This window comes from Dermochelys coriacea, chromosome 9, assembly GCF_009764565.3.
Source record: "Dermochelys coriacea isolate rDerCor1 chromosome 9, rDerCor1.pri.v4, whole genome shotgun sequence".
Lineage (NCBI taxonomy): Eukaryota > Metazoa > Chordata > Testudines > Dermochelyidae > Dermochelys > Dermochelys coriacea.
This window is the reverse complement of record NC_050076.1, coordinates 36850226-36868388: the sequence shown is the minus strand read 5'-3', so window position 1 is coordinate 36868388 and position 18163 is coordinate 36850226. Positions and strand designations below refer to the sequence as shown.

General features: G+C 40.7%; 1 protein-coding gene across 50 annotated transcripts in view; it reads right to left on the bottom strand.

Annotated features, from left to right (window-relative positions):
* DOCK10 (dedicator of cytokinesis 10) overlaps window positions 1-18163 on the bottom strand; it is a 237444-nt gene that overhangs the window by 111117 nt on the left and 108164 nt on the right. For all 50 annotated transcript variants that reach the window (XM_038415556.2, XM_038415561.2, XM_043493073.1 and 47 more), the window contains exons 4-7: window positions 13273-13355; window positions 4538-4610; window positions 4107-4235; window positions 3679-3813 (exon numbers count right to left, since the gene is read on the bottom strand). In XM_038415556.2, the coding sequence (XP_038271484.1) occupies window positions 3679-3813; window positions 4107-4235; window positions 4538-4610; window positions 13273-13355 (420 nt within the window). The remainder of the gene's footprint in view (window positions 1-3678; window positions 3814-4106; window positions 4236-4537; window positions 4611-13272; window positions 13356-18163) is intronic.

Genomic DNA, 18163 nt, shown 5'->3' with positions numbered 1-18163 from the left:
TGGAAATATACTGGCAGAAGGGAGGGGGATGTTGGTCTCCATCCAGGAGAGGCTGCAGTCCTGGTACACTAAATATCCATGTAAGTAGGTTATGTGGGATCTATAAAGAAGAAATCACCTTCCAATTTTCTCATGTGAAAAAGAGAACAAAGATTATTAAAATGAACGCATCTGTTGTCTGTATTATGCACTTTCCTTTACAGCCTGTGCTAAGATGTTTAAATTAGATAATATAATGCTATCAGACTTTATCTAAAAGAGCAATAGAACTCACATGCTGAATCATAAAGACATTAGGAAGGAAAACATTAATATCCAGTTTTCCATATGCACTTCAAAGTCCTGGCAGGCAGATGAAATCCAGTGCAAGTCTTTGATTCAAGTCTCTATCTAAATATTTTCTCGTGTAGCCACTAATAGAAAGAAATGCCTCCTTTCTCCATTTGCTTCTTTATTGCCCCTACACTATGGAAATTTGGCCTGTGACTTAAAATGTTGATATCTTCAACACTTGACGTTCAGTAATATTTCCTTCTGGAAGAAATCTCAGATTCCGAAATAAGAAACCAAAAGATGACATAGCAGTGAAATAGAAGGCTTAGCCCAATGCCTACAGGATCATTCCCCTAAAATCACAGGATTGTTACAGAGGTAAATCTAATTTAGTTTAGAGATGGTATTATTTCCACTGACTTTTGGCCTTTTCAACATGTATGCTACACCAGCTCAAAACCTCATTCTCCTCTCAGTTACTCAGAGTAACTCCTCAGTTACTCGGGAGTTACTTAACAGCAGTCACTGAGGTTACAATGGTGTGAAACTAATGTAGGGGGGAGGACCTGAGTCTTCCTCAAACTTGGAAAAGCATAATTACTTACATTCGTTGGACCCACTCCTTCTCACTTACTGCAGCTTTACACCAGGTTTTGTCCTCTTCATCCATTCCCCTCATCTCCATTTATCACACTTTGTGAGTGGTGGTGGGGAACAAAGATTGATGATTTTCCTGGTGCTGTTGCACTGCTGCCAGCCTAAGACTCCTGCCTTTCTGCAGTGTGGATAGCTCATGAACACATTCACTCCATGCTAAGTGTCTTAGTCATGCAATGGGAGAGGCAATGTCTCAGCTGGCTACCTCCCATCTGCCTGCCTCCCACCTGCCCAGCACCTAGAGAGACTGGCTTCCAACGATGGACAAGACATGAAAAAAAACAATCTAGGGATATAACCAAAAGCTCTGGACATCTGGCAGAAAAGCTGGTGATTGAGGGGGTAGGCAAGAGTCAGAAATGACCCGAATGCTAGAAATCTCTTAAAATCCACTGTTCTTGTAATTTCTGCTTTTGTGGGCTGCCTCTGAAATGGACTTGGAAAAGAGACACATTCTGGTTTTGGCCCAAGTCCAAAACCATTTTGGTGGTATAGGTACTGGGGGCTAACTGAATTTCTGATTGTGGCTTGTCTCTAAGAAGAGCACACAGTCACAGCAATCTGGAACAAAGCATTCCTTCTCAAGGATTCTGAACACTGAGGGACTTGGCAAACTCATGCCACTAATGGGGCAGCAACAATGCACAAGCACAGATGAAGAACATAAAATATCACCTAACAACAGAGAGTCGGTAATTGACAATAAATAAACAGCCCTGAATGCACTCTCCCACCACACATTTTCAGAATAAAACATCAGTTAGATTCCTGATATATCTTGATCTCTGAGATAAAAATCCATGCTGTAGACCCATATTGGGCCCCATTTACTTATTTTAAAAAGCTTCTATTTTAATCCTTTCAGAAATAACAGGTAAAAGGCTCCACATTACTACAGTAAGCTATATGAAAGTGACTAGTTTGGGCCTTTGGTATGTCAAAATATCAGTATTCTTTTGTAACCCTTCATTTTCCTCCAGCAATTTTGCTGTCCCCCAAGGAAAGTTCCGTTCTTTTCCACAGATGTATTCAATGGCTCAATCTTCAAGGACACATAGCCAAATCATTTTGCCCACACACAGAGTATAATAAAAGCAAGCTCTACATGACTGGACGAATTGCTAAAGAATGCAGTAACTGTGGAGAAATGTGCTTTGTATATGCACTACTGCACACTTACTTGGTATGGGCCCTGGCAAATTTAGCAATTCAGTATTATATATTTGATACTCGTGGCCACAGCAGGGATGGACTAACTTGCTCTTGAGTAGCAACATTTTTATTTTTCAGTCTGGAGGGAACATAAAGGTAGTTTGAATCATTATGTGTCTGCCCTGAAGGCTCTCATGAGGGGCACTGTTCTCTCTTTCTTCTTGCTCAACATGTAGGTGCAGCTGTTGCGAGGGCTTCCAGGCCCATGTAGAGGCTGCAATACATTTAAGGGCTCATGCTTTATTTTGTTTTATTTATAACTATAGATGCTTTATATTTTTTTCTGGGGTGGGTCTATCAGGATTCCCTTATTTGGACTGAAATCCACTTCCAGACCTTCTGCCCATGCCTTTACACAGATAAAATGTACAGGGATTCCAATATTCCCAGTCAGGGTCTGTTGTGTTAGACCCAACTGCATGCCTGTCCCTATACTTCCTTATGCCAGGCTGGTACAGAGAATCAGTCTCCACTGCACATGGAAAATGGATAGCCATCTGCACAGGTACTGCAACAATGTGGGCTGAAATAGTGTATGGAACTTTGAGCTGTCATTTGTCATCAGGGTAAATTCCATCCACTTTCTGCCATTCTTCCCCACTTCAAAGGCCCTGTGTCAAAACCATCCTTCCAACCACAAAGATACAGGTGGTCAAGGACCTCAGCCGGAAAAGTTTGTTTCATAGCAACTCCAAACTGAAGCTGTATTACACTCTACTCCAGAAGCTGAGCTGCCTTTGAAACATTCCCAGTCTTTCCTGATTCAGGACCAGAGATATGTGCCAAACTCAAATCCCTCTACATGGCAGAATGTAGAAACTACTTCTTGTCAAGAAAAAGAAATTAGATTGAAAAACAGAAAAAAGTAGTCGACAACAATGTAGATTTTGAAGGCTCACCCTTCAGAAATACAATCGCAGATTTTCAGCGCAAATGTCTTACCAAGATATCAGTTTAGGACTAAGGCAGGCTTTAGCCTGCCTGCCATCTTTAAGATTCTCCATTATCTCAGTACTTATCAGAATGTTAGTGCCAGATCCTTCAATGACATCCACACCGGCTAAGCCTCATGCTAGTGTGAAGTTCCACTTCAGTCAGTGGGATTCTGCATGGATGTAAGTATCTTCCCACATAGATCCTACTGCAGGACCAGAGCCATTTAGTTACTTTATATGAATGTGTATCAATGTCTGCTTGTAATACTCCTATTTCTATACAAAACATCATGGTTTTACTTTTGTCCTTCTTATACTGGTGTAAATCAAGAGTAACTCTCTGGAATCAGTGGTGTTACAAATGAAAATGAGGCCAGTATCAGACTTATACATATGTTCTCATCATTGACCTGCATCATTCTCTCTCTCTTTTTTTTTTTACATTAAAAACCCTCCAATAAAATTTGTAGTTAATGTTATAAAGCCAGATCTGTAAGAGTGTTCCACTAAAGATAACAGAGTTTACAACCATTTACATAAGCTGAGAATTGGGCCCACAATGTCATTCCAAAATAATAGAATGAAAATAAATGTTACTTACCTGTACAACCCCCGTACAAGAATCCAAAAATATACATCCCTTTGGTTCCTTTGATATTTTCTCATCTTTGTAAAAATTCATAATGTATGAGTTATCTGACAACTGTGTCAGCTGGAAGTAGCGCTTTTTGAATGACTACAGTGAAAACAAAAACACAATTGCTGTACTGCAAATTGTTTTCATAGATATTTTATGCAAAGGGTTTAAACAATACACTATTGCTAACTGCATTTCAACTGTGCTACTCTGCAGACAATAGTAACATCCACTTTACTATCATTTAATGCAATTTAAACAAACCTAATTTGAGATGAAAAGAGCTAAATGACAATTGAAAACATCAGCTCCCCTGCTGCGAGTGGGTGGGGAGGAGTGTGTAGAGGATTAAAGCCAAACAGAACAAAGAAAGAATAACGATGTCCCCTTACCCGAACAGTAATGCTATTGTTTACAGTACTGTTAAAATTCCCTTTATAAAGCCAGCCAGACTTGAAAATTCCTGTTCCAAATCCTCCACCGCCACCGCCACCTTTTGAAGACGAGTGGGATGTGGTATCCTATGTAAAAGACATCATTAGTGTTGCATTGACTTGCTTTTGTGAGTTTAAGACCTAAGGGAACGATGCATTTGAATATCTGCTTTCTCTTAACAATACAATCTTCACATTCCTTTCAAAAACATTTTATTAATTCTCCTGCTGAGCACATGATGACATAAAAGACAAAGCTGTTTCATTAAATCCAGAGTTAGCTAATATACAAAACATTCCACAGAAGATAACGAGACTCTGTTATCATTACTTATTTGATGTTAAACGAATAAATAACTCAGCAGTGGGGAAAAAATCAATATGCTTACTTCATCTTTATCAACATCTTCATGATCAATTTCAAAGGAATGTGAAGGCAATTTCTCTGGTCTATATTCATTTCTAGGGCAAGAAAAAAAGCTTATTAATGTTGAGCTTCATAACTGGAAGAGAGTATTCTTTTTTATGTGACTGCTCTTTTGAGGATGCTAACCTCCCAGGACACCTTCAAATATATCTAATGCTAGACTGCTCTGAGCTTCTGTAAAAAACATCTTTTGAAAGCGTAGCCAATTTTATCTTTAGTTGAAATCCTTCCGGTCTTTGCTTTATAACCGGTAAGAAAAGTCAGAAAGCCCAAATTATTAAGGATTTTGGATCACTCCCCCCGAAAAAGAAGCATCCCAGCTAGAGCTGGTGGAAAGAGTGGATCAACTGTTTCACTACCATTTTTGTGAAAACAATTATTCTTCTTTCATCTGAAAATTTCAATATTTGATTTTTCCACCATATTCAATCTCAATACATTTCCCACCAAATATTATGATGACTCCACACTAAAAGTTGCAATGATGCTTCATGTATTTGCCTTTAGAATGTGGAAGGTGCTCAGGCATCTTATTGATGAGTGCCATAAAACAATTCAGTCCTCTAAGTGGCTAAGCACTCTGGCCCTGATCAGGGTAATCACTTACACATGCACTTAATAATTTTATTAAGATGATGTTGAAGTGAAAAGAAAACGGTACAGAGTTTAAGCATAGACGTTTCTGGTTATCAGAGAATAAGGTGCAGATTATCAAGGGGTGCGAAATTCGTTTTAGGAACTGGTGGCATAAGGAATACATAATTTGCAGTCTCCCCAGTTGGAGCTAAAAGTTTAACGGGTCAAAGTACAGACATTGAGATATGGGGGTATGTTGTTCAAATAATGGCTATGTTCAGGTGTGGAGTATAATGAGTGGATACGATGATAAGGATGGATTACCCTCATTTGGTGGGATTTAATGTTCAGTGAGTTTATGGTTCCAGTTCATATGGTCCAATGGAAAAAGTCTCTCAGTCCCTTTCCCATAGTTGATGCACGATGTTGTACTGGCTCACACCTCCTGGTACTGTCGGTGGCGGGTGATGTGTTTGATGTAGATGTCCCTGGACCATAGGACGGTGTCCAAGACCATGAGGCGCCGCATGAGCCGTGCGTAGCGTCGACCGATCCCACAGGTCTGCAGCACACGCTCGTTGCAGGGGTCCCAAACATCCAGGGCTCTGATGATCCGGGCATCCATCTGCACCTCGTAGCCCTTCGCTCTCAGGGTGTCGGCCAGGGGGGCGTATTTTTCCAGCTTACGAGCTCACGCTTCGTGGAAGACCGGGGTACTGTTCTCAAAGGAGACCATGACGTCGACGAGGATGATCTTTTTCTGGGTCTCGTCAGTGACTACCACGTCAGGTCGCAACTGGCTGTCAGTACCGGGGATGGCGCAGTTCATGGTGACCTCTCCCAGGCGTGGTGTGATGGCTTTCACCAGGCTGTTCTGGATGGTGTTGTGGCACAGCTGCCAGGCTCTGGAGTGGGGCTTGCAGCTGCACAGGATGCAGGGCAGGGTCTCGTTGGGGTAGCCGCACTTCCTGCAACGCTTGTCTCGGTTCCCGTGGCGGATGGCTCCATTGAGCGGGACACAGTTGAGCCGGACACGGTGGATGAAACTCCAGTCGGCGAAATGGGTGAAGCCACCCCCAGCGAGGAAGTGGTTGCTGGCGTCCCACTTGCTGGAAAGTTCAAAGGCTTTACCCTGGTCCGGTTTACGCTTCAAGGTTTCCATGTACAGTGAGTGATGGCTGCCTTGGTCCGGTTTATGCTTCAGGGTTTCCATGTACAGTGAGTGGATGGCTGCCTTCAGAGTCCTCTCCAGCACGCCCCTGGCGCACGGGGTGACGATGGTGTTGTCGTTGGACCTGATCTGCGGCATCAGGACTCCCAGCTCCTGGCGCTCTTCGCACCACTCCCAGCAGCAGCCGATGCGCTTCACCAGGTGACGTGTGGCATTGCGAGCGCGGGACCACAGTGAAGTGATGTCGCGCCCATCCCGTCCGAATTCACCATCCAGGGAACCGCTCAGGAAGCTGGCAGTGTCTTGGTTGGAGGGGCTCTGCCGATCTGCTTCTTTGTTGCGTCATGGAGGGCATTTGCTGCAATGTTCCTTAGCATGGCGTCCGGACACGTCAGCAGGCAGAAGGCATGGGTGATCACCGCGAAGTCACACAGGTCACCCATGCGGGGACATTGGCACTGCCATGCCTGTGGGCGATACAGACCAGCTCGTTGCTGGCTCTCTGGGGAAGGAACAGCCACTTCTTCACCAGCTGCCGGACGGTCATATCTGCCTTGTTGAGGGGTACCTTCGCCAGGGCGGATCCCCTTAGGACGAACGAGATGTGGAGGATCAGGAAGGTGTTCAGGGCATTTATCTTCTGCCATGGTGCTAGTAGGGAGGCGTCGATCTTGGCGTCATCCTGCAAGATCTCCTGGATGGTGTCCTCGCACTCTGGCCCTGATCAGGCTAATCACTTACACATGCACTTAACTCTACACACATGAGTAATCCCACTGAGAGCCAGTTCACTCAAAACCTTGCAGGATCAAGCCCTAAATAACAGTCAACCAGCTACACAATACACTTTGATGGATGTTTTTTATTCAAAAACAAATTAATTTTAATGTTTGCTACCAGAAAATGGTTGTCCAAGGTTAAAGGTCATCACCTTAGAAACCTCTTTGACTATTAAGAGGCAAGATATTAAAATGGTCACATCAAGCCCCATTATTACTATTGTATAAAGAAAAATGTATTTATAGAATCCACACTATTACCGAGCCATTTAACCCCCCCCCCAAAATGCTAAACATGAAACTTCAAACAAACAAACAAACAAGCCAACAATAATCAAAATATTAAAAGACCCAAACTCAAGTAAAAGTTCATGAATAACATATGCATTAGTTATTTCCTTCCTTCCTCACCCTGGGCTAACTTTACCCCAAACATATATCTCATATCCCTGCCTCACATAACTACAAAGACTTTTTGCAATAATTGTAGTGCAATTTTTAAGCCTGGTCTGTGAAGGAAAATAAAATAAAAGGTCTTATGTCCTTTTTTGCTTCTTTATTTTATATAAAGTAAGTCTGAAGGGTTTAGAAAAAAAACCAATTTGCTGCTTGTTTTTAACATTAGCAAACCAGTTCCTGTAGAGGTTGGAATGGTCTATTATAAATGAAGTGGCAATGTCACAAAAGCCAAGAGAGTGAAAGTCGAGCAACTGAGACAGTAAGAGTGTTCTTTAATCAGACTGTTTAAAACTCTTTGGTTTAAGTTTATTTTGGGTTGTTTATTTTTTCACACCTATGTGACTTCATTGACTAATTAACACTTTGAATAAAGATTCAACACCTGTCAAATAAGGTGTTAGTATTCTGAATAAACCCTCCTGGAAGTTATCCATTATAAGCAGGGAAGACCAGATTCAACCTTCCTAAAGGAAAAATCATGCTCTAAAACCAAAATAAACAATGGTTTCAAGCTTTTGTAAATTATAAAGCTGGGTGAGGGGCAGGGGAAAGCAGAACCCTAATTTTTTTTCAAATGCTTTGCAGGTCTCTTTTAAGAAATAGTCTCAGCACCTTATTAAACAACTCCCACTCTTGTTCACAGGAGTTCTGAGTGTAATCTGCTGTCCTGAAAATTTACCATCCAATGTTCTTAGAGAAATCTGGGTACCAAATTGACCAAAGAGCTTTCTCAAATGCAAATGGCTAGCAAGATTCAGACGCACTGGTTCTACCTAATACATATTCACTTTAGAATCTGATGTACTAATCTGATGGTTATTTACTTATTGAACTAAGTAACAATTATTTTAATTTTTTTCTTTTGAGAAAGAACCGAGAGTTCAAAAGGATTCCTGTACTGTTACATCTTTAGATAAAATTCTTAAGCTGCTACCCAACTGGTTGACAGCGGAGTGAAACAAGGGGTGTGCCATTTGCTGCGGCCCTGCTTGTTATTGTGGAACAGGGTTTGTGTACAGCTGTAGTAACTGCTGCTGTGAGTGAGTTTCCCCCAGCTCTTCGGGAAGTATTATGAATGCTCCTGCCAACGCAGGCCAGCCCTGAGTGGATGCAAGGGCTATACCATGTAACCCAAAGAAGGTGGGGCCCTGCTCCCCTCTGCACCAGCCAGCGAAGCTCAGCATGTGCTGAACATTTTTAAAGGACCTGCTGATCCATGGTGCACAGCCTTAGCAACCATAGATTAATTCCTGCTGAGTTAACCAGAAGTTCTCCAGGTGGACCCTCAATGGCCACTCCTGAATGCCCATCCAATCAATGCTGTCTGTATCACACTCCACAGAAGTCATTTGTCCTATCTTGATGTATAACCCCTTTAGCCATGCTGTTAACTCTTCAGGACCAGAAGAAGGAACATATTGTGTGGGAGAGTTAACCATGTCTCTTCTATTCTGCATACACTCCATATACTCCACAAAGATGCAGAACCTCAAGTAGTTTAGCCTGAATTACTCAATTGGGAATTTTGTTTTTTTACTTCGCAAATGAAAAAGAGACCCTACTAATGGGCCGAAGCCTGCTCCTCCTGAAGGCAATGCCACAACTCAGGCTCAAAGTCAGTAATATGTTTCCTCCATGCTCACTAAAAAAAAAAGCATAACACAGCACAATATGCACAGTCATACAAAAAAAAGTAGTGAGGGAACAGACATCAAAGCACCATACAATTTAGCTAGTGGAAAGATCTGCAAAAAGCCTCAAAGAAGGAACATATCCAGAGGAAAATTAGGGTTTTACATAATGTCACTTCATACTCAGGGGGCTGAATTAACCACCCGTGTAACATACTGAATTCAGTGGATCTTCGCCAGGGATGAATTTGGCCCCAAGTTTCTACTCTAGGTATTTATCACCAAATTGCAACCACTTCCCAGTAGAAAGTGCTATTTTCAGAACAGGGAAATTTTCAGCCTGTTGAAAAGTGCTTCCCTATGCAGCTATCATTCTACATCATGCATGAATAAATAAACTGCCCTGAGGGAAGTGAGGATCTCAGAGAAGAACTGGATATAGGGGACGACTTTGATCTGAGTGATCATGAGCTAATTCAGTTTAAACTAAATGGAAGGATAAACAAAAACAGATTTACAAGTAAGGTCCTAGATTTCAAAATGGCAAACTTAAAAAACTGAAGGGAATTAGTTAGGACTGGACTGAAGAACTAAAGGATCTGAATGTAGAGGAGGCTTGGAATTACTAAAGTCAAAGTCGAAGAAACTATCTGAAGCCTGCGTCCCAAGCAAGAGGGACAAAATTGTAGGAAAGAGTTGCAGACCAACCTGGATGAGCAAGTATCTCAAACAGGTGATTAAGAGAAAGCAGAAGGCCTACAAGGAATGGAATATGGGATGAATCACCAAGGAAAACTACCTCTTGGAGCTCAGAAAGTATAGGGGAAAAGCCAAGCAGAGCTGGACCTTGCAAAGGAAATTAAAACCAATAGTAAAAGGTTCTGTAAACAACAAGTGGTGTGAGGGGGAGAAAGTGTCAGGCTGTAAGGAAGTTACTAGTGGACTTCCTCAGGGATTGATTTTGGAATTAGTCTTATTTAACATATTATTTAATCACCTTGGCACAAAATGTGGGAGTGTGCTAATAAAATTTGCACATGGCACAATGTTGTGAGGTATTGCCAATAAGGAGGATTACCAAAATACCATACAATCAAGAAGATCTGGATGAGCTTTAAAATAGGAGTAATAGAAATAGGATGTAATTTAACAGTGCAAAGTCATGCACTAAGGGACTAATAACAAGAATTTTTGGTATAAGCTAGGGACGTATCAATTGGAAGTGACAGAGCAGGAGAAAGACCTGGGTGTATTGGTCGATCACAGGATAACTATGAGGCACCAATGTGATGTGGCCATAAAAAAGGCTAATGCAATCTTCAGATGCATCAGGAGAGACAGAGAAGTGTTAGTACCATTATATACTCCTGAGTGAATTCTGTGCCAAAAAAAATTAAAATTCTGCACACAATATTTTAAAATTCTGCACAATTCTGAAAATTTTGTCAATAAACAAAGCTCCAACATGGCAATGGGGAACACAGTCACTAGTTGCATTGAGGTAGGAGATCACCCTGCAGCCCCGCCCCCAGAACACAGACTCAGCAGCAAGGCTGCACCCAACCCTTACACAGTGCATGGGCCGGGCCTGCCCCAGAAACACCCTGCGGTCCTGGCCCTCCTTGCCAGGTGCACCAGGTGTGGGCAGGCAGGCTTAGCTTGGCAGAATCCAAGTGTGGAGGGGCTTAGTGTGGGGGGGATCCAAGTGTGGGGGTGAGCTGGTTCTGGGTGGGCTATCTCACTGCGGGTAGCTTGTTGGGGGGTCTGGGTGTGAGGGGGATTTGGATGTACAGGAGCTCGCTGGGAGGTTCCAGATGCAGAGGAAATGGGACTCTGCAGCGGGGTCCAGGTGAAGTTGGTTGGGACTCGGCAGGGAGGATCTGGATGAGGGAGGGGATGGGGCTCGGCAGGAGGAGTCTGGGTGTGTGGGGCTCAAGGGGGGTCCGGGTGCTGGGGGGGAGTGGGCTTTCTGGGGGGGGTGGGCGCAGCTGGTTGGGGGTCTGGGTGTTAATGCTTAGGGTAAATGCTCAGTGCAGTGTGATGGGAGCTCCATGAAAAATGCTCAAAACTATGGCTGATGGCTAAATGTAAGACACTTAGCATGACTTGAGGCCACCCTTATTTTTAACATAGAGGTGCAGCCTACAAGGGTCACAGTATGTGATGCTCTATCATGATATAAGCAGATGCTGTTTAGATCAAGTTGGAGCAATGTTTGGCAGTATGTTTTGTGGGTTGTACCTCTGCACTAAAAAAAAAAAGAGGTTGTCTGCAATTGGCCTCAATCGATGCAAATTAGGTTAATTCTTTTGTCCAAATGTCAGTGGAGCTATCAGTCGGGCAATGTTTGGACAGACCTGATGTAAATTTTCTTTAGAGATTCAAGAGACTGTACACTAAAAGCTCTCTCAGTCATTACACTCTGTGATATAAGCAAAATATTCTGGTTTTGACAATAACTCATAATATGGAAACAAGATTAGAAGACCCCATAATATCCCAGGTGGATGTGAAAAATAGAGAACACTGAAAGCAGTGTCAATAGACTAACATAACTCCATGGAAGACAATGTACATACTGACTACAAATTACTTTCATGCAAAATAATGCAAACTCCATTTGAGAAACAGTTCAGCTTGTTGCATATTTCATAAGGGGGACAGTACTTGCAAATTTGGACTGAAAAATGTTGCATTTTCAATTTCCTCTCCTGAGCAGACAGATCATTAGAAAATACAAGCTGTCCCACAGAGTAAAAAGTTACCTAAACATAACTGCATCTAAGAACTCTAATTAGTGTCATTCTTCTCCTTTGCCTCTATGATTAATATACTCTCTGTTCATAGTAAGATTCATAAACAAGAGAGGAATTGTGGATACAAAGGAAGGCTTATAATACATGACTTTGTGTGCCTAGCATCTGAAGAAGACTGAAAGAGACAATCTTAAGACTGCTACAAGAATGGATTCAATTTGTACCACCTCTCATCCTTAATCCAATCAGCGTCCAGAGAATCGATTCCTGTTGTTTGCTATTTATTGCTCTTTTTACAATATTTTCTACAAGAATACAGTTTCACAATTTTATGCCTCAAATTCTGAGAAAGATGTAGTTAATGTTAGGAATGGCAATATACAAAAACCTGTAGGAGAACACTTTAGTGTTCTGTAATTTAATTAGCTGCTCACTATAATTATCCCTAGTTTAAAGCATAAGCCACTTGTCGGGAAAACGTGGTATTGGGAACAACTGCACATGTATTATACTTTTAAGATAAAGAATTTGGCCCAAAGACTTACATTTCTTATTCCTGAAGTCAAGGAACACAATTGTCCTGTATTTTTATACCACTTTTACACTGCTCTTACTCCACTGACCTCAACAGAAATACTCCTGATTTCCATCAGTGTAAATGAGAAAAGAATAATGCCCAATGGCTGCAGAACGTTAGTTGTTTTATGAGAATGGTTATAATGAAACCATGAATTTATTTTGTAACCTACGTGTCATGGAAAAGTTCATTAATCACACAATGACCAAATACTGAAAAAGTAGAAGACCACTGGAAGCATCAAGAGTGTTTGTGTGTGTGCACATACACTCTTGCATTATATGCATTGGGCAGATTTTGACCTCATTTACTGTGGTGTAAATCCAGAGTAACTAAATAATCAATGGAGTAATTCCAGGTTTACACCACTGTAACTGACAGGAGAATTAGGCCCAGGTAAAATAATTTTGACATTTATGTTTTTTTAGTAACAGTAAAAAGCCAGACTTGTCTGTACTAATCAGTACTTTGCATATACAAATATTAATAATACAAGAATAGTCATTTGATTTGAATGTACATTAAAAGTGTTCAGTAGCTATAGGTGAAGATGTTTGCAGAGTCTTGAACATTTTGCTCATGGATCATTGTTTCTGCCTTTTTTTTTTTTTTTTTAAATGTGGCCCAGTATGTTTATGGCAAAACAAATAGGGAGCACATATAGGATCGGCGAAAGTGGAAAGATTGACGACTCAGTGAAACAGTACCAAACTGGGAGAAGAAAATGGAAAATTAGTGAAGTTCTTACTGTGGTAAATGTCGAAAATCTCCTGAATACTTTTCATATTTGTAGTTCACAACATGCCACTGAGAATTGTAATATTTACAAGCCTAAAAAGAAAGGAAAGAAATAGATTATTTCAACTTATTCACACTCAGGAAAGGCTACCGAACAAAGAAACAACCCCAGCAGAAGCACATATTCTCTTGTTTCATAGCTTGGTAGTGCTATTCTTAAAGGAAAATCAATTTCATATTTCTTAGAGTTTTAAAGCACTATTTCCCATTTAAATCAAAGATGATGTTTTTTAATTGACTCGTGTGTGCGGAAGCAACCTAAAGTAGATTACTGACTTCATCCTCCTGCATCACGGAAGAATTTATTAAATTATTACTATATCACCTTGATAGATTAATATCTTTGTGTCCCTGAATATCTCCACTGACATAAATTATGTCTTCCCTTTGCACCTTGCTTCATTACCCAACTTCCACAGTAACTAGATTTAACGTACTACCTAACTTAAATTTCTCCCTGCTACAGCTTAAGCCCATTACTTCTTGTTCTGTCCTCAAGGACTGATCCTTATCCTCTTTATGACAACTCATAATGTATTTCTGGACTGTTATGTCTCACTTGAGTCATATTTTTTTATACTGAATTTCTCCAGTTCTCTTAACTTCCCTTCATAGTTCTCACTTTTTAAGCCTTTTGTCGGTTTTGTGGCTCTCTTCTGAACTCTCTTTAATATGTTCATGTCTCTTTTAAAATATGGTGCCCAAAGCTGAATGCAAGGTTGTATTTGAAGTCTATTCTGTGTCAAGTAGAACAGAATTACTGTACCGCTCATTTTTATAGAAAATTATTAATGTGGTAAACATGGCATGATGTCCTTAGCTGCAATAATATAACATTGTTGAGTCATGTTTAATTTACGACCTACTATCATGTTACTCATTTTAACAAAGATTCAAATTGCCAAGGCAAGAAAATATTGATGGAGAGGAACAAGAAATGTGTATGTTTATTGGTAGCCTATAAAGTTGCAACAAGGAGAATGGAGCAGATTATATCATAAACTTCTGGAAATTGTGGTTATAAAGCACACTGTAGGGATTAATAATTGTATAGTATGTTAAAAAAATTACCCCACTATTCTGTCACCATAAGCAAGCTTGGTACCTTAGTCAATTTATTAGAGATAAACGGTATATTAATGGACCCATGCTACGGGCTCCATGACCACAAGACCATTCTTCCTCTTCTACAGTTACTAGCATCTGCAGATAAAATAGTTATGGCATTTATGGTTTTTAATCATAGAAAAAGGATTTTGGCTGTACTAATAACTAACAGCCTGATCCTGCAAAGCACTTCAGCATGCATTTAACTTACCCACTGAACTTTCTAATTATGCCCGTTTATCTGGTTATCGTCCTGCTCTCCTTATTCTGAGCTATCGGTCAAGCTCAACGGGACTACTCACATGCAAAAAGTTAAGCAGAAGTGTTTGCAGGATCAGCCATCTAGAATTGGCCTTTGGGGTCCATAAAGCCCAGCACCAAGAGTCCTCTTGTTTGGGGGAAAGAAGAACTGGACCTATTTATAGTGGGGATACCCAGGCTAGCCAGATACTGATAGGTCATGACTCCCATCATTATAATATCGGAGTGCCCTCTGAGGACTTAAAAAGACAAACAACAGGGCTGCCATCTGCATCACTAGACTCTGTGACTGCAGGAGTGGTGGCACAATGGAGATCGTTTAATAACAACTTAAGCAGCTGAAATAATGGGACTTAGACCTTGCCCTCTGTGCACACCCCTACAACAGCAGCAGCGGCCCCCTTAGGTGGGACAAGAGAAAACATAGGGGGAATGGGGGGGGAGGGAGACATATCAGTGGTGGTAGGGGGTGGGGGGAGATGAAAGGGAACCACAGGAAGGAGACAGTATGAGGTGGAGGGACATTTCAGAGTGGGGAGAGGGAGAAGGTCTCATGGAGATGAGAGAGAGAACTGAATGAGAGAGAGCGCAAAGGGGCGGGGGAACAGAGAACTGAGAATGCAGGGAGTAAAGGCTTGACAGAATGAAGTTCGGAGAACATGGACAATAAAAAGACAGAAGGATGGAATAGGTCGTCGAGACTAAACCCCACTCCAAGGAATGTTCCGACCATGGCCTCTCCACAGCCTGTCCTCGCTTTACAGTGGTGTCACTAAGTGAGGAGCCTTCTGTATTCACAGACAGGGAGGGGAGCAGTCAGACTTTGGCCATTAATATGGAAAATATTATCAGCCTTCTGGAGTGAGGTCTGATGATCTTCTAAATTGTGGGTGTTATTTTCAAAAGGGCTCAGCATTGGCCTAAACTATTCCCATTAAAGTCAATGATAAAACTTCTTAGTAGATGTGACCACATATATTAAAAAAAACAAACAAACAAAAAAATATCCACCCACAAGCCCGGCACAGGATCATTTTAAATTACTTTTTTTTTCAAACCTCTTTTTGATTTTACAGTATATGAAACAAAATTACAAGGAAACAGCTGCAAATTCATAAGCTGTACCCTCGCACATAAATGCTGAATGAAATATATTAATATATATGATATCCTAATTGCTATAGTAATAGATTCATTCTGAATGCACAGGGCAAAATTCAGTACTGATTTACACCCCACTGAATTCAATGGTACTGCACGAAAAAGTGGGAGAAAATGTGACCAGATCATACAGGCAGATAGGATCATATATTATGGCTTAAATGATAAACAGACAGACTAATGCAATCATTGACTTTAATGGAGGATGCTCAGCACCTTGCAGGATCACAGCCCAAACCTGAATATGGCACACTGATATCAGTGGGAATTTTACTATGGACTCCAATGATAGCAAAATTGAGCCCTTTCTGCAGACTCACAGGTGGACAGAAACAATCTCACCATTAAAAAGAAAAGGAGTACTTGTGGCACCTTAGAGACTAACAAATTTATTAGAGCATAAGCTTTCGTGAGCTAATCTCACCATTGTATTTCTATGGTTTAAGCTTTAGTTAAGTCAGTCTGGTGACCATCTGGGACATAGTAAGTAAATATTTGCATAGGAGCAATATATATACTGTATTACATGAGCCAGTGAAAAAGATCATTCAGTGAATTAGATCAGAATGAGTGCAGACCCACTAATTCATACTTCATACACTGTCTATTTGAGACACAAAAAGAAACTGAGTCCTTTAAAGAAAGGACTAATTTTTCCTGTCCTACTTTCATTACTGATTAGAATACTTAAAAGATGCAATCAATTCATGTAAAAGGGACTGAACACAGGACTTTTTTTGTTAACATTATAGGCTCTTTATTAATGTGTTTAAAAAAAGCCATGAACTATATATAGAGGCCACAACGTTATAACTTATTAAATATAAAGGTTTCTTGAGCTTCTTCAAGAAGAGACTAATCAAAATTAAAATATAAAGGAACAAAAAGCACATTCAAGTAACATTCAGAGAAATCACAGAGGCAAGTAAATTTAGAGCAATGGCTACTCCTCATCTCTAGCTAGCCTGTGGTAGTTAGGAATTGTAGTCTGTTATAAACCAGAGTGGGTTGAACATTTTCCAGCTGAACATTTTTCCACCAGAAAATACCAAAACATTTGTATTGATTTCATCAACATCTTTGATGGGAAATTATTGAATTATGGAGGAAAACACACAAGATCCTGTTGATCAGAAGGATGGAACCCTTCCACAGGAATAGCTGAGGCCCTCGGGCCAGATACAGCTGCCTCCTAACCTTAATGGAGAGTCATTCCAAAAGGATGTTTAGTCCTAGTAGGGTGAGGAGATTAGTTATGGGATGGGGAAGGGTTGCCACTCATTTGCATCAGCTCTCTTGTTCCATCTACCCGCTGTCAGCTTTGAAGCCTTTCTCCCCCCCCCTTCTCTACTTTCCGCACTGGCCAGACTTTCCCTTACAGAGATCATCCTGCAAAAACTCAACACCTGCAGCTTTCCAATGTTTGTGTTGCTGGTGACAGTGTAATGGCTGCCACAGTGAAAGGGGCACTTCATAGGGTAGCCATGTTACAGGTTTGCTCTGAAATGCAAATTAACATTTTGAAAAAAAGAAAATGAAATAAGAGAAGCAGAACTGAAGAGAGAACCTAGAAACCCCTTGAAAATGGCCAAAGTTCCCCTTTCTTTCACAGTTTACATTCTCTTTAAGATCTCTGCAAGCTTGGGGAAGGTACTTAATTAATCATTCATTTAATAATAATAATAACAGCAACAACATGGAATGATGGATGCAGTGTTTGAATCCTAAAGCACCTTACACATACATTAGATTCATAAAGCATTATGTCTGTTCATTCACCTCTTAAATTCTGCCATCTCTGAAGTGGAAAGCAGCAGCTATTAAACAGTGAAGGGCAACACTAAGAAAGAGTTGTAAAACAGGAAGTAAAGAATCATACTCAAGGGAAACTACAAAGGGATTTTGGCAGAATTTACTAGAATTATCTAGTCTGGAATTTAGCCAGCACTCTAAGGTTAATCCCCCTACTCATATGAAAAGCATGATGCCATCTCTATTGGCCAAAAGCCATCAGAACCTCATTTTTACAACTCTCCAATTTCATAAAGCTCATACATAAAATAAAATTATGTGATTGATAATCCTAGATTTTACCAAACCTAAAGATTAAAATATGCAATTAATTCACAACATTTTAATAAACTGTTTACTTCTCCAAGTAATATACATGTAGGCTGTAAGAGAGCCTCAGTACATTGTTGGCAGTGTACTGATACACTACTTCTTTAAAACATTGAAAACACTTAGCTTTTGTACCTGAAAAAATCTTCAGCATGATGGACAATAAAGCCTTTGATTTATTTTAGATGGTG